This window comes from Ips typographus, linkage group LG11, assembly GCF_016097725.1.
Source record: "Ips typographus isolate SLU linkage group LG11, UJ_Ityp_2.0, whole genome shotgun sequence".
Classification (NCBI taxonomy): Eukaryota; Metazoa; Arthropoda; class Insecta; order Coleoptera; family Curculionidae; genus Ips; species Ips typographus.
In genome coordinates, this window is record NC_138432.1 from 10,431,563 (window position 1) to 10,458,157 (window position 26,595).

Here is a 26,595-nt window from a genome sequence, read left to right on the forward strand (position 1 = left end):
TCCATCGTAGTATTAAAGTATTGTAAGTGTACACAAGGCTAACCATAAAAGTATGCATATACAAAATTCCTTCAAACTTAAAATCATTTAATTACATAAGGGCTTAACATTAAATTTCTGCCGGTATATAGGATTAACCAAAAGTGTTTGATGACTAATTTTGTCAATTGAATCACTTGTGGCAGATCCAATTAACGTCACGCATCCTTATCTAAACATAGCTAACGAATAATAATGGTCTGTAATACAAATTAGCGCATATAGTTAAGCATTAAAAATCGAGAAACATATTCGGGCTATCAGTAACACATATCATGGCGAAACAACAGATAAGATAAAACAACTGCACGAACCCATGAGAGATGAATTATTTTCTACCTAAAAGTTTTATGTATCGTGAAATTGTATTTGCTTTTGAGTGTGAATGTCTATATTGAGGTCAATAGCAAAAGCGATACAGTGAGATAGTGTTTTAAATTTTTGACCCAAACTACGTAATGATTCATGCATTACAAATAATATGCATAAGAACATTACCATATCCGATCTCAATGTAGAAATCGACGGGAATGGTGATAACATCAAAAAGCATTTGGTAGCTAAAGTTGGTTTAGGAATTATAGAAGTAAGTCTATTCAATGGATTGTCGTTTTGTTATACATGTCTTTTTTTAGTTTTTGTTGGCGTCAGTACTGCATTGCTATGGCATCATTCTCTCGGAATACATCAGAATCGGTGGACAAAAGTATGAGGACGGATTGTGGGCCTCAATTTTGTTTGTATGCACTTGGGGACTTACAGGTCTGAGACTATCTTAAAAAGTGTTTTGGACTTTAATATTCTATGTTAACTTAGAACCGAGCGCCCGCTTTATTTCTGAGTATTTCGAGGATGGAAAACATCGATTCTTTAGATATTTAATAGGATGCTGTGCCACCTTTCTCTTCTTCTCCACTATGATTCCTTGTGCTTTGATTTTGTATATGGTGATGGCTGGTAAGTATGATAAGCTCAGCAAATGGTTTCTATAACTAATCGTTTTAAAGGTATTCTTTCCTCTCTGGTTTCCACTCAATTAAGCAATTTTGCGGTTGATCGTTTGGATATGGACTCAAAAATCTACGAAGTAATTCGACAAGTTTCAAGAGCCTTAAGCCTCTTTATAATGCCCCAACTGATGTTCTGGCTTTTGACTTACTACACTATAAGCCAAGCCTCGTTGATTTTCGCCTCCGTGTTGTTCAACATCATACCTGCTGCCCTATTGATAAAAACTGACAAACAGAAAAGTCAACGAGTGATCGATGATACTGATATGCTGAGATATCAAACCATTGGGTTCGTATATGCTTCTTTAAGTTGAAATATTTACAAAATGATTTCTACATCCAGAAGACGCAACCACCAAATGACAGAATTAAAACTAATAGATAAGGTGCCTGAACCTGACGAAGAAACTGTATCAAACTCATCTTCAAGTGACGAAGATGGTGAACAACCAGTTTTTGAGCTGCCACAAGATAACAACGTCACTTATGAGGGAATGGTGAATTACGGCGTATCAGAGCACTCAGTGTACTTAAAACCTATAAGTGCGCAAACCTACTTTTTGAACATGGGAGTGAACATCTTACCGGGGATTCCTGAAGAACTTGACGATGAAGAAGACATTAACGTCATAGACCCTAAACGACTAAGCGTGATTAGTGGTAAACTGGAGGAGCTGAACGTTCAAGACCAAATTCGACGAGATAGTATTAAAGAGGTGTTTAACATCAATGATGTCACCATCAGAAACGAATTCCACCCAGAACGAATCAATAATATTGAGTATATTGCTGACTTTAAGGAAGATAAAACAAGAATTTCAGTATTGGATGAGTTTAAAAATTTTCATAAAACCCACTGGTGTTTATGTTGCAAGCCCTACCGCAAATACATATGGGCCAGAAGATTCCGAGTGGTCAAAGATTTAATGTACGACAACGTATTCCGTCCTTTATACTACGCAGTCAAAAATTTATTTTTTTATCCTGCGCTGACCACTAAGGTGGTTAATGGGCCAGTGTCCATTTTGTATATTACCTTGGCACCTTTTTTGGCAATGCAAAAGGATTGGAAGCAGGACAAAGTGTTCACAACCGAGAATGTTACTTTCCTTCTGACCTATGTGGCATTCGCCTGGGGCTTTTTCCTAGTTACTTTACCATTAGTGCTCAAACTCCACCACAACCGCATTAGAATGGTTTTTGTGCTTGGATTAATTACAACAGGCAGCAGCTTATGGCGTAAGTACTCGTTTAACTCCATCTTAACCATGACGTCATTTGTTTTTTTCTTACTCTCTGACAGTTTTGTCAGCCAAACCCACCAATGATGTTCTAACAATCAGCAGTCTACTCTTTGGTTTCGGACATGGTATAATCAGCTACACGGAACAAACTGTGTACAAAAGATCTATAGGAATGAGACCGTGGTATATAGTCAGAGGAGCCTTGGAAGTAATTTCTGCACTTTTGGTACTGCTCCTCTACTATTTAATGAACATGTACGGGTTCAGTTTGAAAATGTTACTGTTCATGGCGGCCATGTCGTATTACAGCAACGCCGCCTTGTGGTTGTGTTTGCCTGTTGTCAAGTATTGTGTCGGTGTTGTCAAGTCTTCATTGATTGACAGAAGAAGCCAACAAGAAGGTTTCTTTCAATAGTAATTTATTAAGATTATTCAATATTAAAGGTTGTGATATTTTTTGTTTGACTTAATTTTGGTCTCTACTTTGTACATTGACAATTTTACTGACTTGTTTGTCTACTAACATAGGATATGCACAGAATTATTACCTATTTACTGCAAGAAAAAAGGAAATTAGCAGCCAGCAGCCATTTTGTTCAGCTGTTTGTGTTTTTCTGGTTGCAGATATTCAAAGTTTAAGTATAACATACGGCATCTTAGAAAGAAATTATAACGTAACTATAATTTGTAATAAACAGTTATTTAATTATAAAAATCTTTGTATTATCTATTCAAAGAAATCCTGTAGATTCTGAATAAAAATCAATAATAATAACTATTCAACAAAACATCGCCTTGTTATGTTCTATACGCGTGGCTAGATGGGGCCACCTCTTGCTCCCACCAGCTTTGAGCTTGGGGTCATGTGATCTCTGGAAACTACGGCACATAGGAGTCATGTGACCGACCGGCTAGGAGCAACATCCGACAATTGTTCGATTCAACATGGCCGCCGCTACACCTCTGACAGCTTGACATCAAAATATCAGCAAAAAAAGGCTGCAAAAAGCCAGAAAAACAATTAAAATTGTCGTCTAAAAACGAGTGTCCTTTGTGAAACGGCGTCGCGAGATTGAAAGTTTATTGCCCGGGTCGAATTCTACCCCCGCGTCGAGCGTTAAATGACCAAAACATCGGTCGCAGTGCAGTTTTTGTGACCACCTGGCTGACGGCCGGGCCCCATGCCTTTTAGTAAAATTATGGGCGACCAGTGTTTTGCAAGCGATTATTCAAGGTCTCAAGTATTAAATTGGTAAATAAAATCCCACTGTTTTAATCCACATATTTATTGTATATGGGTGCTCACTGATAAGGGGTCTAACCATCAAAACATGATTTGGCCTCTGGGACAGTGCTCTATCATTTTAGTGTAAAATTATAGCCCCTTTAACTTCTTAAAATCAAATCTATTAAAGTTTGGATTTTTAATTGAGTGATTGAGTTTATCTGTTATTCAGATTTAGTGGACCTTGTGACAGGTGCAGTCAATATAGGTAGATTAGGTTTGTCCTATTTTATTAGCCTATAGAGTGGCTGATAAAATTTTAAACTATACTGTAACTGTCTTAGGCTTCCTGCTTGATTTTTTGTCTCCATTATTTTTTACTGTTATTAAATCAGGTCATTGTTAAGCAATTTAAAAATTATATAAAAAATTATTACCTAGTTCGACAAATATACTAGTTTAAGTTTCATGATAACTATTTTAATACAGGTTAGACTGACATTTATCTTAAAATCCAATACAGTCTTGAAAATGTCTACTTTTCAGTTTGTAGAAGTCCAACATTCTCACAATTTACTTGAAATTAAAAAAAACGAACAAACATAAGTTTCCTGGCAATGTTTTTATGATTTGCTCCCTTAATAATGCTTGTTTACCAAAAATAACAATCTTTACCTTTAGACACACTTGCTGTCTGCTTGGCAGCACCGGATGCCTCCATTGGTGGGCGCCCCCTCGCCCGTCCGCCAGCTGAGGCGCATGGACCGAACCGCCGCTCCCTACGCGTCCCCTGGTCCCTCTAGTTGTCCCAGCACCCCTGGCTCATCCCAGTTAGGTAAGTTGTCAAGGTTAAGTTGAATTTTCTGTTCATCCTACCAATTTAAGTATACCTATGTTTATTATAGAATTTTCTAGTCAAAAGTTGATTTGTATGTACTTAAAATTTAGCCACATAATCCATATTTTATGAGTGGCATCACAGAGGCACATATTTGTTCAGAATACATCAAGGAACAGTGCAGGACCATTTACCTGCACTGTTTTTTTGTTCATTAGTCACTAGATAAGCTTCTATATAACTTCTGACAAATTCTGAATTATGAGTAAATTAAAACCTCACTCTTAATCAATGTTACTAATTCAAATACTAAAAGGTTCTCATCAAGGACTCTGCACTGCTCTCTTTGACTACAATGCACAAGGGGAGGATGAGTTGACACTCAGAAAAGGGGAAATCGTCGTTATACTATCGAAAGATGCTAAAATATCTGGTGATGAAGGCTGGTGGACTGGGAAAATTGGTGATAAGGTTTGATATACGGTCTTTGCTATTGGGTAATTGATACCAGAAGAGTGCCGGGTTGTAGGTCGGAATTTTTCCTGCCAACTTTGTCATTGATTCGTCCGAGAATGAAAACACCGTGGACACAATTTTTGCAGACGTCAATTTGGTTAAAATCGATTTTAAGGAACTCAAGCTGGAAGAGGTGATCGGAGTTGGCGGTTTCTGCAAGGTAACGTAGAAATAATGCTAATTTGCGGTTTACCTTTGCTCCCTACAATGTTTTTTTATTAATTGATGTGGGTTTCTACCATGTTTTTATTTGGAATTTCCGATCATTGAACTATGTTTAAGTGTGTTCAAGTTTCAGTTAATTTTAGGTGTATCGGGGCGAATGGCAAAAAAGGGAGGTGGCGGTGAAGGCCGCGCGTCAGGACGCCGACGAAGACCTCCAGGTCACCATGGAAAACGTGATAAAAGAGGCGAAACTTTTCTGTCTCTTGCGGCACGAGAACATCGTCTCCTTGGAAGGAGTGTGCCTGCAAGAGCCCAATCTTTGCTTAGTACTGGAATATTGTCGTGGCGGTTCCCTAAATCGGGTACTGGCCGGTCGAAAAATTCGACCGGACATTCTAGTCAACTGGGCCATTCAGATCGCCAAGGGCATGGACTATTTGCACCGTGGCGCCCCTATTTCCCTCATTCATCGCGACTTAAAAAGTTCGAATGGTAAGTGCTGGCCAACTGTGAGATAAATGCTTTATCAAGGTTTCCTATTTGCTTGAACGTAATATGTTTATAATTCATGATAGGATGGCGTCTAAACTTGCTGCGGTTCGGTTTTTCCAACCGCCAAATGTGGCTCGAAACGGCATTTCCTTTTTTGCCGTATTTACTATGTCCGACGTGACGTTATAAGGGCGATGACCCGTTTTTGCTTCAATCCTAGTGTCTGTTTGGCATATTAATCTAAAGATTTTAACTATCAAAACCAACAAGGTACAATTTTATGCAAGGCATATGAGTTAACAAGAATAATTGCAGTTTGCAACAGGAAACGGATTTTTTTTTTTAAAAAACTGGTAAGAACTGCGACTCTCAGAGCACCGAGATTAAATCATATTCAAGGAGAATTACTACGTTTAACTAAAAATATTATAAAAACAAGCCTTAGTAGATGTGGTTTTTTAAGCATTTTCTGCCCTGTAGTGTTTTTTCTGTAAGCCAAAGTGAATTCATTTCACTCTACTAAGTAGGTACTTGGAAACATCCTTGCGCAATTTCCAAATAGGGCGTTCAATGTCGTCAGAGGAAAATTATTAGACAGTGGCATGTTTTAGCTTGTTATCTCTCCTATTAACCTTGATAATGGTCCCAACATAGAGTCGAAACGTTTGTATGCTAGTCCATCTAATATATGTCCTATTGCAAACAAGTACCTGATTAAACCATATTTATTGTTTCAACACTTACCTAACATTGACGCAATAGTTAACCAGGAAAGTTCATTGTTTTATCTTTGTTATAATTATTCCTTAAGTTAAAAAGGTAATTGCGTTTTTGTTTATTTAAGATTTATTGCGTGGATTTGACGAGTATATCCCGATAAGCCGTGACACCTATTACCTATATTTATTTTTAAAAATGTGTCTACGATTACGATGGTATTTCTCGTCACATAACAGAGAAATTAGAAGAAAATTAGTAGGGAAGACTTCCTTAAAACTTTCACTTGGGTTACAAATGTTAAAGTTTAGTCTGTTCAGTGACTTCTGATTGTTGCGTCACAATCGCCAGCAAAAAACTTATATGTTGAATATTAAATGTGATATGGATTGACTTTCAAACAATCCTTGGAAGGTTTAACAGTTGTAAAGAGCTCTAGAAAGTTCTCAGTAGCATTTAGAGGTTTTTGGCACATTCAAATCGGTCCTAGATGCTTCTGACGATTTAAAACAAGTCTGGGAGGGTTTAAGTCACTTGTACAGGCCTATGGCACTTTTTAGAAGTCTCTCAATAGCATTTAAAGGTCTATGCAACTTTCAAAATGGTCCTAGAGGCCTCTGGCAATTTTAAACTGTTCTGGGAAAGTTCAAGACAGTTGTAAAGGGCTCTAGAACTTTGCAGAAAGTTCTCAATAGTATTTAGAGGTATTTGGCACATCCAAATCGGTTCTAGATGCTTCTGACAATGTAAAACAAGTCTGGGAAGGATTAAGACATTTGTAGAGGCCTCTGGCACTTTTTAGAAGGTTCTCAATAGCATTTAGAGGTCTATAGAACTTTTTTTTCAATTTTAAACCGTTCTGGGAAAGTTTAAGACAGTTGTAGAAAGCAGTGAACAGAGACTACCTATTTTTACAAGACTATTAATTACACTAATACTGAACCTACTATTCAATATTAAACTCTAGCTGAACTCAGAGTTATTTCCTAATAAGACGAATTAATTTAAGCACCTTTTTCAATTTTTTTTTAAATCTAGTTAAATTGATCGTCTGGGCTTTAAAGATTGGAACTAATCCATCATTTCTATTGCAGTATTATTAAGCGAAGCGATCGAAAACGAAGACTTGAACAATAAGACTTTAAAAATAACCGACTTTGGCTTAGCCAGAGAAGTATACCAAACTACCAGGATGTCACAAGCAGGTACAAAGTTAAACATTTAGCTCTCTAAACAATGAAATTAAACCAAAAACGGTGCTGCAGGTACGTACGCTTGGATGGCACCGGAGGTCATCCGCGACTCGACCTTTTCGAAAGCGAGCGACATCTGGAGTTACGGAGTTTTACTCTGGGAACTGCTGACCGGAGAGGTGCCTTACAAGGGCATTGACACGTTGGCAGTGGCGTACGGGGTGGCGTGCAACAAATTAACCTTGCCCATCCCCACCACGTGTCCGCAACCTTGGAAGGAGCTGATGAAAAGTACGTCAAGCACGTACCCAATCGCGGGTCACTAAATCTGGACTTTTCCAGAATGTTGGGACTCGGACCCGCACAATCGGCCCTCGTTTGAACAAATCTTAGTCGATTTGGACGCGATAGCAAACTCGTCCTTTACGCAAACGCCCCACGAGTCTTTCCATGTCATGCAGGAGGATTGGCGGGAGGAGATCGAGGTGGTGCTGCTCGAGTTGCGCATAAAAGAGAAGGTAGGTTTTGTACTAAGAAATAAAGTCAATTTCACTCAATTTAGCTTAGAAACAATACATTTTAACACTAAACATGTCTATTTTTTTGTCAAGGCTTGCAAGTCATATGAAGAGGTAAATTTGTGGTTTGATTTAATTTTTCTACTAAATAGTGTGGTGTGTTAGTGACAAACTTGCATGCTTTTTCAGGTTTCGTTTTGTTACAGCTATTTTTTCTACCTTTTAATTGATACTGAACTCTACAATAAAGAGTTGTAATTTTAAATATGCACGGATGATTTTTGTGTGTTGCACTTAAATAACTTTTGCATTTGTGAAGTCTATACTGTTTCGTATGATCTCGCAGGAGTTGCGCAGTAGAGAAGAGGATCTTAATCGCGCCCAAATGGAGCAGCGCCTTCACGAGGAACAGCTTAGACAAAAGGAGCAAGAATTGCACGCCAGAGAGATGCATATTTTGGAACGCGAGCTCAATTTTATGATAAATCAGCAACAGGCGCCAACGCCCAAAAAACGAAAAGGTTAAACTTTATGCCTCTTTAACGGTAAAAAGAAATAACGTTAAATTTTCAGGTAAATTTAAACGTTCCCGGATCAAACTGGGCAAGGAATTGGGCTCGATCATCAGCTCACCGTTAGATTTCCGGCATACATTGACGGTGAAACACACGTTGGAGCCGAAAGGGGGTCTGCGCAGCCCCAATAGCCCTCCCGGGTCTCCCGCAGTCTTACGAGCCATAGCGCGTAAGTTGATAGAAAATTTAAGGCCTGACGCATGTTTTTCGAATATATAGTTTATGTGAGTGTGCGCGTGTGTGTTGTGTTCATTTTAGAAGAATTTTTTCTGATATTTAGTCGCTTTATTTTCGTTCTGAATCACGAATTAGTAGTAGTAGTAGGTTGTGTACATTGCTTTTGTTTTTTCATCGCGGTTCAATACGTGGGACGACTTGAAAATTCTTCGGGATCACAACACACATACACGCTTACACTGGTGGTAATCTCCGCATTGCAGAAAATCTTTTTCGGCCATTGAGAGACTGTAAGAGCCTAAATTTAAGATCAACTAAACTGTCATCAAAGTGCAAATTCGCAGGTGACAGGTAATAAAGCATTTTTTATAAATTAGTTAGTCATGTGACACCTGTTGAGATTTAGTCTTATTTAGAGATTTTGATGCACTTCTTTTTGGACCATTCATATTTCAATTATTGTTTATTACATTTCCTGGCTAACTCATGTGTTATTCTTGTATTATTAAAATCAATTCTACAATGCGTCGAGACTACAAAATCATACTATCCACTAGCGTTCCGAATCCCGAATAATGTGATTTTCAGTCCCCGCGGACGGTGTTAAAGGTAAGACGTGGGGCCCGAGCACTTTACACCAGAAGGAGCGGGGCCACATCATGCTGCCGACGGCGAAAAACAGCGCCGTGTGGTCGAAGAGCGCCCCCAACTTGGACAAGAGGCCGTCGCCGGGAGGGGGGCGCAACTCGAGCAGCGAAATAGGTAACGTTTCGCCCACATTGAGCACGAAGAGCGCGTACTCGAGAGGGCTTAGGCTTTTTCATAAAATGACCGCTAATTTCACGGCCATGAGTCGCGGTAACAGTCGCAACAATAGCATAGCGGCCGCTACCGCGAATGACGGGGAGGAACTGATCGTGCGCGATGGATCACATCGATTGTACGCCAATAATCGTTTGAGCAGATCGATAGGCAACGTTTCGGACACGAGCCATTACGACACCGTTTACAGCTTGAGCCGTTACGTTATTGCCACCGGTAAAACCAATTTAATTGGGGGATCCTCCTTTGATTTGGCTGGTAGTAGAAATCTTAACGAGTGATTTTCAATGAGGTCACGCCCTAGATTCTTGAATGGAGGGGAAGGGAGTTATCAAGAGAATGGAACACAATTTGACAGAAACCTGTTTTTGCCAACCAGTTCTATCGATAATTCTACTCCCTGCGTTCAAGAATTAGGGCCCTGATGGTCCCGGTTCCTCTCCAGTTCATATTTGGACGCAACAATTTCAGAGGTGCTGTTCAATTCTGTAGCACTATGTAAATAGTCTTTAGTTAGGACGTAATTACAACAAAGACAAAAAAAAAAACGGGCTAGTGATTACTTAATTTTAATGAATCATCTCATTTTATTAGACTTTGTTTTATTTAGTCGCTTTCGACTTTGTCTACGATGTTTGGATGCGGATAGGTAGCGCAGAAAATTGGTCCGAAAAACACAGGACAAACTCAGAACTACAACAATGTTGTTTTCTCATTGTTAAAAAATTAATTTTCTATTTTCCTGTCCAATATTTCGTGCATAAATTCATTTGACATTTACTGTTTACGAGTAAAGAGTTTACGTTCCAATAACTCCAACCACCTAAAAAGCACTTAAACATAAAACTACAAAGTAGAAAGTGACAATATTTTAATTCACCCCATCTACCAGCAAGTCTATTGAATAAGGTTACGTCATTACATACATCTTCATATTAATAATTATTCTTCAAAGTTTAGGAGTTTTGTGGACGATCCGTTTATATTGTTAAGTTGGTTCTTATTGAAAAACAAAATAATTATTATTATGAGAGACGTAACCTTACTAAGTGGAACTATTCAAAACTTAGCCAATAAATACATTAAGGCAAACTAGGTTTCAATCATTAACGCATTTTTTCCTTTTTTTCTTACATTACAAGGCTACTCCCAAGAGTGTCTACCAAAAATAATCCGTAAGTCTCTTTCAAAAAATCCATCAAATCACCCTCGCAGTTTTTATTATATTTTTTTTTTAAGTTGGTAATTAGCATGAACTAGTTTTTTTTTAAATATTTTAGTGTACCTTTTAAGCGCCTCGTAGGTAGTGTTTGAAATTTTTAAGTGATTCAACCACTGTGTTTAGCTTATTTTTACTTTCGCTGCGCGTTATTTTATTTTTTTATTATTTGTTTTTTTTTTGAAGATGTTTTTGTTGTTGCACGCTCTCTTTGGCGTTTAGTTTGGCACAAGACGCATGCGTTTCTGGTAAAGATCGGAAAAAAACGTCTTCAAAAATTCCCTCTGGTGGTGACGGTCCAAAGTTGTAACAACTCTGTTAAATTTTTAATAAATTGCGTAACGACTCCCAATTTTGCTGTTTAATTTTTATTATGCTAATGCGCATGATCAGAGCCCTACTAAAAGTAAAAGTGTCTAATTTTATTAACCCGTTTAAGTAAAACTGTAGAGTACTGACTTGGAGTATAGGGTGTTGGGTTTTGAAGGCAATTAAACGCTTTTTAATTTTACTTTTAATTACTAACTCTAATAAACTGCAGCTTAAAAGCCAAGTTTTTCCTGTGGTTGAAACTATCAGTTTATTTAGGAGACACCCTATACTTGCCGGCAGTTTCATTACAGTTTATACTCTGTCAGTTTCTCAATTATGTTCTGTTCAGTTTTTAACTCACTACAAACGTTTTGTAAAACTCAACATCCATCAAGATGGTTTACTGTATTTAAGAATATACCGAAAATTTTTGGTTTAAACAACTTGAGCTTGACTTGCGCTTTCTCTCCTAACGTTATATTTGGTGTTGTTGGTGTGTGTGCCTGGTAGAAGTTGACACGACAGATTTAAGTGCGATAGGCCGGCGCCAAAATGTGTTTGATTTTAACAGATTATGTGCCGCCTGAGGATTGGGGACCGGAATATCCAATAGCCGGAGCAGTTCGGCAAAATATTCCGATGCCCACGTTATACAACGCCGAAGGTGAGTGCTTTTTTGTTCGGTTCTGATTTTACAGCCATTGAGGTGACTAACTTGAGTGTTGTTTGTAACGTCATAAGGTCAAAGACTAAAACCAAAGCTCAGCATAGTTGAACTAGTCCTGTACAACATAGCCGCCATGTTGGCCGGAGTGGCGTCCGGGTATGACGTCAGACTGTCCAACATTTCACCGTTACATCCGAGTCTGCGGCCTCACAAGTATTTTCACCTGTTGCAAAGCACATTGAAAACGTTTTGAGTGTTTGTTGTTTTTCAGTCAAATGGACGGTGTGGATATGCCCGCATGGCGACCGGTCGAACCCCAAGACTACGAGTATTCTTCAGTGTCGGGATATAATCACAATACTTATCACGGTCCTACCAAACACTGCAGACCTATGTTGACGGGGTCACAATTGTTAACTTTAAAGAATGAAGAGAAGAGGCCTTTAAGGTACTTTATCTGTACATTGAATAATTAATTATCTTAAAAGGGTGGGTGGGTAGATTCACAGATTCACCCCAGCATAATCCTCCTAATCCGTCACCTAGACGGAAATCCAGCTCAACGAGCAACGATGGATCGGACCTTTTCGGGCCTTTTGAAAGATCGGCCACCATTTACATTCCAGGGGACTATCATAGGTGTCAAACTGATCCAGGACACTGCGTGGGTTGTACGATCAGACAACCAGAACCATACAACAGCGGATACCACCATCAGGATCAAAGTTACGGGTACAGTTCAGAGCATAGCGGAACCACGGCCACGTTGTACGGCTACGGTACCGACTACGCCTACGACAATCCGAGCAGTATTAGCAGCCATAGCGGCTCCAGAACTCCACAACGTTTACCCGTTCAAGGACATCGGAGGACGGCATCTAACGTGTCTAATGCCAGTTCTACCAACACTACCGGTTCAAATGTTAATCCTAGTTTTAGGTTTGTTTTGTCATAACAATTATTGCAAGTTATTAAGTATTTATGATGTTTCAGATTAGAAGAAGAGTATACAACCACTAATTATTTGCCTAGACGATTAAATCAGTACGACTACGAGTACAACACGAAGCTCAACACGCAAGAATCCAATTTTGAGCGACCCAACACTCTAGAAACGGTAGGTACAACTACTCGTTGGCACTGGGCAATATTCACACGGTAGTCAAATTTAGGCGGGATACACCAAGTTACGGTCTAGTTTGAAACGAAGCAATTATACGACAACAACGATGGGCGGTCATTCGGGCGGAAACACCCCCACCAACCCGACACCTCCCGACAGTTTGACCAGTGATGACAGTTCGTACATTTCCGCTAAAGACAGCAACAACGGATCAGTCAGTCGGTGAGTTATTTTTACAATTCAATCAAGTTAAACTAAAATCTGTCATATTGATGGCAAATCTAGGGTGAGGTTTTCGCCGACCACTTTAATAGATTTACCGGTACCCGGACAAAGTCTCGACACGACAGTACCGCTTCAAGCGCGCCGTAATCGAGCCAGACCCACTCTGGCTGAAATGGAAAGAGAGTTTCTGTCGTAAAAAATGTATTTCTACATTTTTCTTCCCGACGACATTCCATTGGTTTTCGCGTGGAAATTTGGCAGTGCCATTTTCAGCGTCATATTTATTGGTTATCAACCCTGAAAAATAAACTAGTCTTTGTGTTTTTTTAATATAAATATTATTGAATATGTGTATATGTATACATAGTTTGAGTTATAAAGTCATTTTGGCTAATCAACACTAAGCAAATATTCTTGTACACTCAAGTGTATAGGGTGTTCCATTGGAAGGATTGTAATTTTTTAGTAAATGTAAATAAGTCTAGTCATTTTGAATCTGAAATATTCACTAGAAATTTAATTGCATTTAAGGACTCCAATGAAACAATCTGCAGTGCCTCGTAAGCAACCGTTAGAATTGATATTTATTAAAATATATTTGTATAAAAAAAACGTATTTAAACCACATATTACGTTCGTATCGGACAGACATTCTTCAGTTTTCTGCTAGATTTTTGGTTATTTTAAGACTGACACCGGGACATATTGACTAACTTAATTATTAAATTGACCAGAGATTTATCCAAGACTGCCGTTGTTCATTCCATATTTTTAACCAAATTTGTTTTGCAATATAATTTATACATATTGTATATAGGTATACATTTTGTAAACAAAGAGTACTCTTCTAGACGGAGCGCAGAAAAACAAAAATGCGCTAATGAGATTTTATGGGGATGCTAAATTATTTTTTTGGGCTCAAATTGTAACTGACACCAAAAGAGAGCGAATATCTCGATCAGAGTGCCTTCCGGCTCGATTTTTTCCCTTGTATTTTAGCATTGCGAATTTTACTGATCTATGTATGAAAATATAGTATTGTGTTTGTGTACATTCCATCACTTGTGTAATAAACGATTTAAATACTCTATACTGTGTGAGTAAGCGGCGTAGTGACTAAAAGTAAATACATTTTATTATAAAAGTATCTCTGGTGTTTTATTACCATTAATTTTATAGTCGCCGCCTGTAATTTAGGCAACCACACATAACTGTATAACAAAATTAACAAAGGCGGCTTTGACTTTTAAAATGGATGCTTGATTGAAGATTACAACCGAAGACCATGGACCATAGTTATATTTTTTGAGCTGTTTTAGTAATAAGGTAAGAAGTTTTTGGTATAATTTGTAGTTCAGGTCATTATTATTACGGTCAACAAAGTTATTTTCGATTTTATCACTGGGGTGGTCTCGTACAAAACTCATTCAGTACACCTTATTACGGCCTTTTTATTGTTTTTCCTTGATTATTTTGTTTAACAAACCAATGCAGACCTAAAATATAAACATTTAGATGGGAAAATCGCACCTTTGGTAATATAATGGTATATTATTCGTTTTGAGACCGAGACTGGCACAACTGATCCTAGTCACGTGACAGCTTCGTTAGCAAACTCGGTTGATTTCACGTGATTAATTGTCAAATAACATTTAGCGGAGGGTCTCATATTTTTTAAAGTTTTTATTTACTTTAACTGCTTCGGTTTTTGTTATTCTGAATTATTTCCACTAGGCAAGTTTAGCAGAAAAAAGTGTTTTTGATTGCTATGCTTAACCTACAGGAAGTCACTAAAAATACAAATAAATTAATAAACCATAACTGCTGAACTAAATTACTTTATTTGCCAATAAACGTTACAGAAACGGGAATTCTAGAGGTACAACTTACGCTATAGAAATGACTATGCATTAACTCAATAATAGACTAGGGACTATACTGAATCAGTGTTTATTTTACAGTATATACAAACAGAAACACGACGACCTTCCTATATAGGGAAACTAAATTGATCACTCTAATTAAATCCAGGGAATAATAAAAACAATTTTATTTCAACAACAACTTGTACAAAAATCTTGTGCTCTTTCTCAGCAAATAATTAAACTCTCAAATTCAGGCAGGACACGTAAAGTTGTCTTTACAGATAGAGAATCTTACCCGAAAACCCGTCACAATATGGCCTTTATTCAATTCAAAATCGTTTCACATAATTGAACATAATCCGGTTAGTTCAGAGCCTTTTTTCACCGGAGGGAGTTTTTTCAGGGGAACGTTTTGGAGGGCGGGCTTGTAACTGAGCGGCTCGAGATCTTCGATAGGGGGCAGTTCTTTCGGTCTGATTACCGCGTTACTATCACTATTCTCACTATTCACTTCCTTGGGAGTTATCACAGGCAGAGGTTTCGAAATGTTGATCTTGATCCGGTTGGCGCCACCGCTTATCGTCGTAGGTACCATCACCATGGGCGCTGAAAGCTCCACGTTACCATCCATTGAGGTAATCAGTTGAGGATGTGACGTCGTCCGAGTTTCTTCAACCGCCACCTCTTTATTGGTAGGATCAGTTTCTGAGAAAGACCTCTGCATGTCGTCTATTTGGAAAAAAATTTTAGTTAACTTGAAAGGTTTACTAGCTTAAAGTGTGAAACTATGCAGTACCTGATGTTGGGCCTTTTAGGACTGGCAGAGGCACAAACATTCAACATTAATTACTCAAAGACTGATTAGAGTAGGAAAAACTTACCTTCATCCACTGGTTCACTCTTGATCTTCACCTGACCTACGTCTTTTAGGGTGACAATTTCCTCTACATCGATGAATCCATCGTCGTAAATGGGTTTCTTCTCCTGTTTTACAATCACAGATTCCTGAGGCTGGCCTGTCTCGAATGGTGGTTCCTCGTCGTCGTCATCATCCACTACGATTCGAATGGGGGCCACTTCGTTAAGAATAACGTCGTCATCTTCACCCTCGTCTTCGATAGGGACATCTGGAAATACGACTCAAATTAGATAATGAATTCGTCAAAAAACTTGAACTCACCTTCATCTTTGCTTGGACTAGGAGCATCTTCAGGAACTTTGACCTCTTCATCGTCATCAACCAGCGATACAATTTCCTCGCTTTCTTTCTCCTCATTATCTTCGTCATCATCGAGAACAATTTCGAAACCAGGTATTATCTTGTTCTGATCATTTTCCTGGTCTTTACTCTCATCCATGCTGCTCTCCAAAATAGATTTCTACAATTGGTTTTCATTCATTAAAAATAATTCTTGCAAGTATAAAAGTGCAAATCCTAACCTGATGGTCTTCGTAACAAACTGGATGATAGGTATTTTCGTCCACTCTAATGGCGTTCCGCAGGTGCCATTCTTCCTTATCTTCGTTGAAGAATTGCTCGAATGTGTCTCTATAATTAAAAAAAAATAATTTAAGCTGCTACAAGACAGTAACGGTGAGACTAACCGGCAAACGTAACACCTTTCATCTGTAGTGCGAGGATCTGCAGGTACCGTAGGTATTTCGGTTTCCTCTTCCGCTTCTTCAGCTACTTCGGCTTGTTGCTGCTGTTGCTGGTCAAAGTAGTTTTTCTCTGAAATAAAATATTTATCACAAACCGGAATGTTGGGTAATTTGGAGTGCACATACCTCTTTCCTCCAGATCTTCGAGTTCTTCGTAATTTTTCCAATCGCTTAACGAGTAGTACCATTTCCTACTATTGGCCACTCTGGCGTTTTTCTTGCCTCTACGATTCTGTCTAAAGTGCCAATCTAAGTGCTGACTATACCACATACTGGCCTCTGGAGGAAAACGCATTCCGCAACTGGAACATTGCATTCCAGTGTACAAAATGGAATAAAGAGCACCCTGACGTATTTTCAAAGTTTCAGGCCTGGTGAACGTAACCGGTTTAAGGGCGACTGATAAGTTGCGTTTTTGAGATTTCTGCAAGTTGTTTTCTGGCACTGGAACTGTAGATTAAAGAGTTAGAAGTGCCGTTGAGGAAACAAAAAGGCAAGTACCTGGAGGATTAGCATTAGAAGAGACAATAGGTGCAGCAGGCTCGCTGGGTTTTTCCTGGGTTTTAACAAAACCGGAAGCGACCAACTTCTGAAATAGCTCGTTTATATTTAAGGCCGGCTTGGGCGCCTCCTGGGGCGGGGCCAAGCCCGGTATTTGCACTTGGTAGCCCCCGGTTGCGGGGGCGGCGAACGATTGCGAGAGCACATTTGATAGTACGTCAAAGTTGGCTAAAATGAAGTAAATCCATGTTTAAATACGATTCAATAGACCAGTTTTAATAAGGCCAGAGGCTATTAGGTCGGTGAATTACTTCTCTAATTTGATGACGCTATATTATAGTATCACAAGTGTAAATTATTAAATTCTAGTGACTGTTGTGTACACAGTTCGTCTAATGTCATCTCTTATTGATTTAATTAAGTTTAACCCTATAACTCCCCAGCCTCAACAGTTCGTTCTTTTTCCCAAATTCACATTTATAACAAAAGGTTGGTCATATGAGCCGTGATTGGATGGCAACACTGCTTCACTCTGTCCTACTGGCTGTCCGCAATATGGGTGTGGTCACTGCTATCCAAAATCCTCCAGTACGTTTACAATCATTCAGGAATCATCATTCGCCGAAACTATATAAACTGGTTAAGCGTCCCTTACTGTTCAGAACACTTTTAACAATACAGGGTGAGTCAATGAAAAAGTAGAGTGTGCAAATTTAGCAACATTTTTGTATAAATCAGTTTGATACTTTGAGATTGACTCAGCCTATCTGATTAACCAAGAGAAGGTGATTAGAAGCCGTCTCATATAGCGCTGAGGCCGAAAAAAAAAATAAAACACATACTTTTTGCAATAGTTTATTTTGTATTATTTTTAGAATCACACAATTAACAACAACCTTATACACAAGTGTATGTCGGTGAGCTGGAAGAGGAGCTAGTTAATTTATACTTAAAGAATAAGAGCAATCAATCACTCTTTCAAACACACTGTAAAAGGAGGGAAAGTGTATTTCTGGCTGAAACCAGTCAAAATAATTACCCCATCATAAGTATTTAACTGATTTTTGTGAGACATCTTCTCTTCCATGTATTTTTCTTACTATATTGTCTACCTTGCTTTATGATTTTTCTTGTAACTCAAATTTACTATTTTGAACCATCTTTCAAGCTACTAAAATTGTTCAATAATTCAGTACATATGACGACATTTTAGGGTTTTCAGACCTCGTTTTAGTCTAACATAGAACTTTAATTTGAATGGTAGCCAACCTTAACACTTTTCCCTCTTTAAGTCCTCTCCCGTTCAACATGCCAAACTTCAAACCTGAACCAACTAGAAACGATAGCAAAAAAGTAACAATCAATGTGTACTTACTCAGACCGGTCTGGGTCGGTGAATTGCTGCCATTATCGGGCGATGTCGGTCCAATTTTAACAACTTCAGGTCGTAAAGGTTCAGCTACCAGAGGGCCGGAGAACTCGGATTGTTCCTCGCGTACAGGACTCACCCCACTCTCTCCCTCCATGTCTTTGATTTTCACGAAACCGGGCGTTACACCTTTGGGCAGGACCGAGAATCTGATGAAATTCTTCTTGCCGTTTATCATAAACGGTTTCGGCAACCCACCAAACTCGACTTTAAAGGGCTCGTCATTGATCACCACTTTTTTCAAAGAGTCCGTGAATTTCAGAGTGCAAACTTCGCCGTCCAAAACGAATTTCTGAACTTTGGCATCGAGAAATACGGGCACCATCAGGGTGGCGTTGACGATCATGTTGATTTTACCGGCCACCAAGTCGGTACGTTTCTCGTCGCTGATGTTTACTTGAGGCGGTGGTCCTTCCAAAGCAACCGTTAATTTAATCCCGCCTACCGTAATGTGTATAGGAGGACCACCGAAATAACACTCAAAACCGACGTCATCGATGACGATTTCCCTGGTGGGCGCTCCCAGTTTAACGCGGAACGGAACTCCATTGACCGGACACTCCGTATAACCACTACCGAACGTTAATAAATAAGATTCTTTATTGTTAAACACTGCACGTCGAGCGCCATTTTGAAACGAAATCTCGCGCGGATCGTCATAGTTCATAAAAATAATGGCCGTATCGCCGTAGATGCGAATGTCCCGATTTATGCCATCTATTGGCAGTGTTTTGTTCACTTCATTCAGGACAGTTAGTTCTTGAGAGTTGTGGTCCTGTCCGGGACTTCTAGAAGCGTCATCTTCGTTAGAGGGGAAATCAGGACGATACTGACCGCGCCATCTAGCCTGTTGCTGGTGCATCCACGGTCTGACTTGTTGTCTTGACTGAGGACCTGCACCAATAATGTTTAACTTAAGCTGGGTTTATACAGTACACAATGCATAACATTGTACAAGAAATCACAAGTGTTTCTTTTTGGTGTTTATACAGTCGCACAACATATAATTTTTAACCAATGAAAAGAGTTTATGACAACACGTGATAAATGTCATTGCAATGTGAAATGTCATTTTTCTGTCACTTGCCATTTGTCAATCATGTCAAGCACAGATAAGACGATAAGGCAAAAAAGGTGTGCTTCCTGTTGTAAAGTTGGAAAAGGGGAAAAAAACATTTTGTCTACGACCAACCAATAATGTACCAATATTCAGCGTGTTGACAGAAGCTAAATGAAGGTCATATAGCGTCAGAGGGATTAATGAAGAGGAATAATGATCATTATTCCCTCTCGACCTAAAGGTGGTTGCACACCAAGCATAAAACATGGGATATGCGGTATTTCTTGCATGTAGACATCCACTTATGTCTTTGCAATTACTGCTAATTCAGAATACCATTTTCTTAACAAATACACCGCAATAACACAGTACAGGAGTTTGCCAAATCATTAGGTAAATTCCATAATTTATATTTGAAATATTTTTGGTGTATGACCGTCCTTAGTTCTGTGGTTTTTTAAGTTGACATTGACAACGTCAGTGCCTTTGTGATCGTAGGCGGCAACGCTGGGGGTGCGTTCAGAAATAGGGCTGGTGTGCGCACCGTGGCCTTTGTCACATGCCACCATATAGTTATGTAAATAAATTGTTCACGTGATCCATTTTTTCCCAAATTCTGTCACGACTTGTACACCGACGGCCATTCTAAACGCGATCCTAATCGTATCGAGTTTGACATTTCAGTTGTTATGGCGTATTTGAGAGATTACCTATATTATTTATTATCTACATAAAAGAGTATCAACTTCTAATTTGCCTGCACTTGGCATTAGTGGTAATGGACAGTGGTCGTGGACAAAGTATAGTATTATCCTCGTTTTTTATGGCCATTAATCCCACGGGAGATTTGCGTCCCTCGCCTGCGGCTCGTGACGTAAACATCCCCCTTAGGGATTAATGGCTATCATAAAAAGCTCGTTGAATAATATACTATTTAATAACAACAATATATTAGAATTCTCCATATTTAGAAAGCCAACACAAACCGACCATGCCATTCCTGATGATTCCAACCACCACTCGCAACACAAGATGGCAGCGTTCAGGTGTTATTATTCCATGCTATTTCCTGCATAGAATAACTTTCTGATAAATAACTGAAAAACAGAACTGGCAATACTACACATTTTTATTTGGAATTGAGAATATACTTACTGCAGAGTGAGGGCAAGACGTTGTTTTAAGCTAATTGGATTTTTTGTCTTGTCTTGCAAGAGCTAATAACTTATGGAACAGTTCTGGAGTCATAGGCGTATATTTGAAAAACTGCTCTGTATCATGTTTTTCTGCAAACTGAACTATTTTTAACATAAACACTATGTTCATTGCGTTTTTTATTCATAGGTCGCGTTTTAAACCTCCGTATTCTCCTCTACCCATCAAGAGTAAAAGCCCCAATTGTTGCCAAGGTTCCATCTGCAATTGTTTAATAAATTCTTGATGTAAAGAAAAACTAATTAGCTCTAGATAATTTTTACCACTAAACTCTGTTTTTTCCGTAGACACTTCAATTGTTTTTATTGCACTAAATGACCAAAAAATCACAAATACAAAATCAACAACAAACCACAATTCATAAACAAAACAATAACACAATACAATGACGGACGGCGGATGTCAAAATATGACATTACAAAATTTTGCGCACGCGTACAGCTGTTTTCGCATAAGAATTGCATAGAAAGTTAAAAATTATGAACTTTCTATGCGGTATTGTGCGCTGTATAAACGACAGTAGGCATTACTGTAAAGCCAACTTTCTATGTTATGCATTGTGCGCTGTATAAACCCAGCTTTAGAATACACCAAACTGTACAATTTATAAAACTATAAATCTGAAAAACAAATAGTAAATGTTACCTGGAGGTGGAGCGTTGCGCCCTCGACCGCCGCGCCATCCATCTCTTGCAGGTCTGAAAGAAGCCCTGCGCCCGTAAAACTGTTGAGTGTGGTAATTTCCATTGTCTTCTGGATGGTGCATGTTCAGCCTTTCATCTTTATCATTGAAAGGTATCGTAGTTGGTTTCGCATTATTTGATTCAATTGAGACGATCTCCACGTCACTGCCAAAGTCATCGTCGTCACTAATAGTCTGCAACGACACATCTCCCAGCGTATTTTCGTGGTCTTTTTTCTTTGCCTCGCGCAACTTGTCCTTTTCAAAACGGCTCAGATATTTGGTTAGTATTTGCTTCCCTTGTTCAGGTGTCATGTGACCCGACTGGATTACTTTCTCCTCCTCAGGCGAGATAGTTAGTTTGGCAGGCGCTTTGGCACGTAAATCTTGGTCTTGCTGCAGTTTATTCTTGTGGACTAAAAATATCAAAGTTAAAATGATTGATGATAGTTTTGTTATGGTTGTATTTACATGATTTGCTGAGGGCTTTGTCCCGATTGGTGGCGTTGGCCAATTTGGCTCGAATTGCATCCAAGTCGTTCCTTTTAGGGGAGACTGGACGTTTTTCGGCAGAAATAATTGGTGGAGGTGGGGTGGGTGGACGATCCACCACAGGCTCTACTTCAGACTGTAGAGGTATCAAGGGTCTTAAATCGGTGTCCTCGCTTCCAAACAATCTGAAACAATCAAAAATATTAAATACACAACACTGGAAAATTGTAGGGAAGTGAACAACTTACACGTCAAAGCTACGACTTTTCTTTGAGGGTTGATCAGAAGTTTCAGCTGATGCTCGTTTTTTCAGCGGAGCGGGGTTCAATTGCCTCAAATCCACGTCCATTGGTTTACTAGAGGATACACTAGGTTCCGGTGCTAAATTAAAAACAGCTTCAATCAAAACATTGCAGTGAAACAATTTGAGTTTTTATCACCAGCTTAGATATTAATTATACTTACCTTAGACAAAACAATATCAAAATAGACTTACCAACTGGTTGAGAAACGTCCGGAATCACTTTGTCCGTTTTGGGAACTGGACGATAGTCTTCAACCTGAGTGTTGGTTTCCTCACGCTTAACATAGTCACGACCGCGATTTTTGGCTGAATTTGACTTAAAGTCTTTACCACTTTCACTGTTCACATCCTGTTTAGGCGGCTCATAGTCCTGATGAGGCCGTTTTGCGTCCGTACCTTTATCGCGCTTTTTGTGTTTAGCGCCAATTGTTCTCTGTTGTTTGCCCTTTGAAGGCGAATCGGGACCGCTCAAACTGCTTGAAGAGCCGGAATTAAACTTGCTTGGAGAGTCCGTGCGCGTTTTTTGTGGAATTTTAGGTTTTTTGCCCGCTAATCGAGGGTCTTTAGGGTTTTCTCTTACACTTTGTTTATTCTGTACACGTTTATTGGACTCAACGGGAGTTTTTTGAGTTGTGGCGGTATTAACCGCTGCAGGAGGAACAACCTTGGGTTGCAATCGCATTAGTCTGGGATCTCTGATAGGACGAGCAGAAGCCAATGTAGCATTTACAGGATTAATCTTCAGTCGGTTGGTTGATTGAGCAGGACCAGCCAACGTTTCAGATTTAGTTCGGTTCGATCCTTCAGGAACTAGTTGCTTGGCCACTTCAGGCTTCAGCAAAATGTTAGTGCTGATTGGTGGATTTCTGCCAGCTTTAATTTGCTCTTGCAACTTCACTTGGGTCTGCAATACCTCTAATTCTAAAGTTTTCTTCTGTAACTCCAGCAATTCTTTTTGTTTTTGTATCAGTTGTTCTTGCATCAGTAAGGTTTCTATATCGGCAGCTGGAGTTACTTTAGGGGTTACTGCAGATGTCGTGGCTGGTGAAGTTTCCGTCTTTTGGTTGTTATTAGCTTGCTTGGTACTGGTCTACAATGGTTTCACAATTAAAATGAATTAAAACAAGATAACACTGAAAACTTACTGAGTTAATAAGAAATCTTGGGTTAAAATGAATACTATTAGTGGGCTGAGCTGTAACAGGCCACGCGGGGTCAATTTGATGAATCTGCACATCTATAGCGTACAGTTTCATTTGGGGAAACACATCATTCCAGGTTTGTCTCAACTTAAACATTTCTGATCGGGTTTTTTCATCCACCTGCAAACAAGCACAATCAAAACCCTAACAAATTCCAATTAAATCCAAACTTACCACTTTAAAAACGTTGCAAAAAGTCGACACAATATTCTGACTAAACAGCGCGGTATAAGTTTGTCCCACGTTCTTCACTATACAGTCGACGAGGTACAGTATGGGAAGTTTCACATCCACAGTCACCTAAACGGAGTAAAAAAGCTTCTTGTTTACCTTTGGTTTCGCTGATAATAATGTAGACATGGTTTAACTGGTCCAAATGCCCCAAAGGTACTCAAGAACTTATTGGAAAGCCACTAATGGGATGTATTTAGGCAATTCATACAAACCTGACACTTATGGAGTGAAAGACTAATAAGTACTGGGTACCCTGGCAATAAAAGTGGAATTCAAGAAGTCATTCTTGCCAACAGAAATTGATTTGGTGAGAATAAGAACTGTTTTGGAAAAGCAATTTTTGTTGGTCTCTGATTTTGTCAAACTTACACACAAATAACCAACTTGTTCTTATTCTCACTGATTCAATTAAAACATCCTGAAATTAAACTTGAACCCCATAGTTGCTTCACATTTTCTGATTGACATGAGAACCTTAAGTAAAATATACAGGGTAGTTCCAACTACAGAATTTAAAGCTGTGTAAAACAGTTTCACTACACGACAAGTTCTTGTTCAAGGTGGTCAAAAAATTTCTTAGTAGATAAATAATTGTAATTAAGATAATCAAGGATTAACTCAATTGTGTGTCCTAAAAACCCTTTTGTCACTTAAAAAACCATATATCAAGAAACCAAACCATCAAAAAGTAAAATCTGGAATTAAATATAGTACACTATTAAGATTTTAAGTAAATCAAAAATTAAGTTTTTGCTCCATACATTAAATTCACAGTGTGGTCTAAACTGGCCTGTTTCAACAGTGTTTTCTCAATTGCTGTATAGAAGCTGTTTATAATAATTGGGATTTTTGTTTACCAATCTTCAGGCTTTCTTTTATACAGTTTTAAATACATTTTTCAATTAGCCTAGTGACTATATGTATTGAACTCTGTTAAAACAAGTCAACTTGTGTGTAAAGTGTAGTTTTATAAAGTTAGCAACACGAAATACATTACCTACAGGGTGCCCTGCAAAAAAATGCACACTGAATCCTTAAATAATGTTTGTGCTTGTTATTACACACACAAAACCAATTTTTTTGGCTCAATAAGCCATCAAAAAGCTAAATACAACAAATCTGATTGAGTAAAGTGGAAAAATTATTGGCTCACCTTACTTTCAAAATATTTTATTATAAAATATCACAAATTTGTGTAATGGACTGTAGGAACAAAATTGACTGACTAAAACAAGTATCCAGTTCATTCAACCCTGCCTGCATAAATTATTAAGTACCACTATTAAATTATGTAGATAATAATTTAAAACAAATTGTGTGGTTGAATGAGGCAATACTTGCACCACTTTTGCTACCAAACAACTCTGAGAATTATTATTGACTAAACAACAAATGAAAATTAACCTTAGCCAAATGCTCTTCAATGGCCTCCACAATAATACGGGCGTTTGGCAGATTTTCTTCAGCCAACATGGTCAGGACATTGATCAGCGGTTTGCTGTTGAAAGTCAAGTCTGCCAGGCTGGATGTGTACTCTGCCTTGATTTCCTCAGGGGTGGTCATAATGTAATTGGGTTTTTTATCACAGATAAAAAGTAACTGAAAAGAAAATGCTTATTTTCAATGGTGTTCTAACTTAAGGGAGTTTTTATTTGTACTCAGCCCTACCAGATTTTAAGGAGCAATGTCACACTACACAGACTAGAAACTACTGAGTTATTAGGCAGAAATGTGACTTCATTAAACAAGCTAAAATCAAGGTAATAACAGGAAATTGCTCTCTAAAAACCAAAAATATTATGGAACCTTCAAACTGGGACATGATCTAGATAACAATTTTGCTTAAAAAGTCGGCAACATTGCTGGTAAACACAAACACTGAAACAGTTTGAGGTTAACTATGTAGGCTTAGGGGCAATGTTGCCAAAGGTCGTTTTTCGTCCATGTGACTGTAATTACTTACTAAAAGACCTAGACTGAGTTACGTCTAATATAAAGAATTTTACGTTAATTTTTGTATGTTGAATGTTTGAGAAAGCTTGTTAGTTGAAAAAACGGCTTGAATGCTGTTACTACAAAGGTGACGTCGCATGGCGTAACCCCGTAATTACCAGCTAGCTTTCGGTGCTTTAACTGTACAAATATAAGCAATGGCTTACCTTAAACTACTAAAAGGATAGAGGCTTTTCGGTTCTACAGTTGTCTGGACATTGTTACGGGTTTATTAAGCTTGGAAATACGGGAAAACCAAGCGGATCGGCACTGAACTGGCACAGACAACTTCACACAACAATGGCTACTGACAAACTGACACCTGACACAAGTGTGGTGTGACAAAACAAAACAAGACAAAGGGACGTGTGACGTGGGAGATACAACTGACAGAAGACAGTAGAAACGAACAGAACTTCTTGTCAGAACAGCAGTTTGTCTCTTTTTACAGCAGACAAAATAAAAGTAGTAGAAAGAGAGAAAAAACTGTAAAGAATTAATGTAGCACCCTCTCAGGCATAGGGCGTCACCAAGTAATCAACCAATGAAAGTAGCCATTTGTAGAAACCAATGTTGCCAAGATATTAAAAGCAACTAGAAAATGCTAATACAAAACTTACCTTTATAACAGTCAATTGACAGGATAGCTATTCACTGCAACACGCAAATGTACTCACTACTCACTACAAAGTTAGAACTGAGAACACGTTATGGCGAAAAGTAGAGAAAGCCAGAAAAAAAGGTTTTGCAGGTAAATTTATTACGTCATTTTGTACCTACGTCAGGTAGAAAAAAATGTGAATGTTATGATTTTAGGTCGCCGCAATAAAGTTTTATTACACTGTGCATTTTTTTAATACAAATCAGTCATAACTAACGG

The 26,595-nt window shown here is 38.6% G+C and overlaps 3 protein-coding genes and 1 long non-coding RNA gene across 7 annotated transcripts; 2 read left to right on the forward strand and 2 right to left on the reverse strand.

The window, feature by feature from the left end:
* The first annotated feature begins 140 nt into the window (after positions 1–140).
* LOC145735146 (uncharacterized) lies at positions 141–2,763 on the forward strand. The gene is made up of 6 exons (XM_081988930.1): positions 141–625; positions 675–801; positions 856–996; positions 1,047–1,338; positions 1,393–2,288; positions 2,353–2,763. The coding sequence occupies exons 1-6, from the start codon at positions 521–523 to the stop codon at positions 2,706–2,708; spliced, it is 1,917 nt and encodes a 638-aa protein (XP_081845056.1). The 5' UTR covers positions 141–520; the 3' UTR covers positions 2,709–2,763.
* A 458-nt stretch (positions 2,764–3,221) lies between these two features.
* Positions 3,222–14,224, forward strand: LOC145735142 (mitogen-activated protein kinase kinase kinase 11-like). Of its 4 annotated transcripts, none has more exons than XM_081988919.1 (19): positions 3,222–3,545; positions 4,200–4,353; positions 4,673–4,827; positions 4,886–5,032; positions 5,181–5,529; positions 7,341–7,451; positions 7,512–7,730; positions 7,782–7,957; positions 8,051–8,071; positions 8,304–8,478; positions 8,531–8,701; positions 9,298–9,471; positions 11,634–11,726; positions 11,804–11,942; positions 12,001–12,177; positions 12,231–12,668; positions 12,723–12,846; positions 12,902–13,074; positions 13,138–14,224. In XM_081988919.1, the coding sequence occupies exons 2-19, from the start codon at positions 4,230–4,232 to the stop codon at positions 13,271–13,273; spliced, it is 3,102 nt and encodes a 1,033-aa protein (XP_081845045.1). In that variant the 5' UTR covers positions 3,222–3,545; positions 4,200–4,229; the 3' UTR covers positions 13,274–14,224. The 4 variants fall into 4 exon arrangements, with proteins under 4 accessions (XP_081845045.1, XP_081845047.1, XP_081845046.1 ...); XM_081988921.1 differs by having other exon boundaries at positions 4,685–4,827; XM_081988920.1 differs by having other exon boundaries at positions 3,222–3,527.
* Positions 14,225–14,899: 675 nt separating this feature from the next.
* Positions 14,900–26,065, reverse strand: Pcf11 (Pcf11 cleavage and polyadenylation factor subunit). The gene is made up of 17 exons (XM_081989399.1): positions 25,883–26,065; positions 25,128–25,322; positions 23,664–23,789; positions 23,433–23,609; positions 22,480–23,377; positions 22,232–22,379; positions 21,963–22,168; positions 21,455–21,907; positions 18,481–19,428; positions 17,106–17,333; positions 16,731–17,054; positions 16,548–16,674; positions 16,383–16,491; positions 16,123–16,321; positions 15,824–16,069; positions 15,739–15,759; positions 14,900–15,671 (listed from the first exon to the last, which is right to left on the reverse strand). The coding sequence occupies exons 2-17, from the start codon at positions 25,284–25,286 to the stop codon at positions 15,283–15,285; spliced, it is 4,758 nt and encodes a 1,585-aa protein (XP_081845525.1). The 5' UTR covers positions 25,287–25,322; positions 25,883–26,065; the 3' UTR covers positions 14,900–15,282.
* LOC145735498 (uncharacterized) lies at positions 19,751–21,448 on the reverse strand. Its single transcript, XR_014179693.1, has 3 exons — positions 21,073–21,448; positions 20,750–21,010; positions 19,751–20,691 (listed from the first exon to the last, which is right to left on the reverse strand). It is a non-coding gene; the product is annotated as an uncharacterized LOC145735498 (long non-coding RNA).
* Positions 26,066–26,595: the final 530 nt, after the last annotated feature.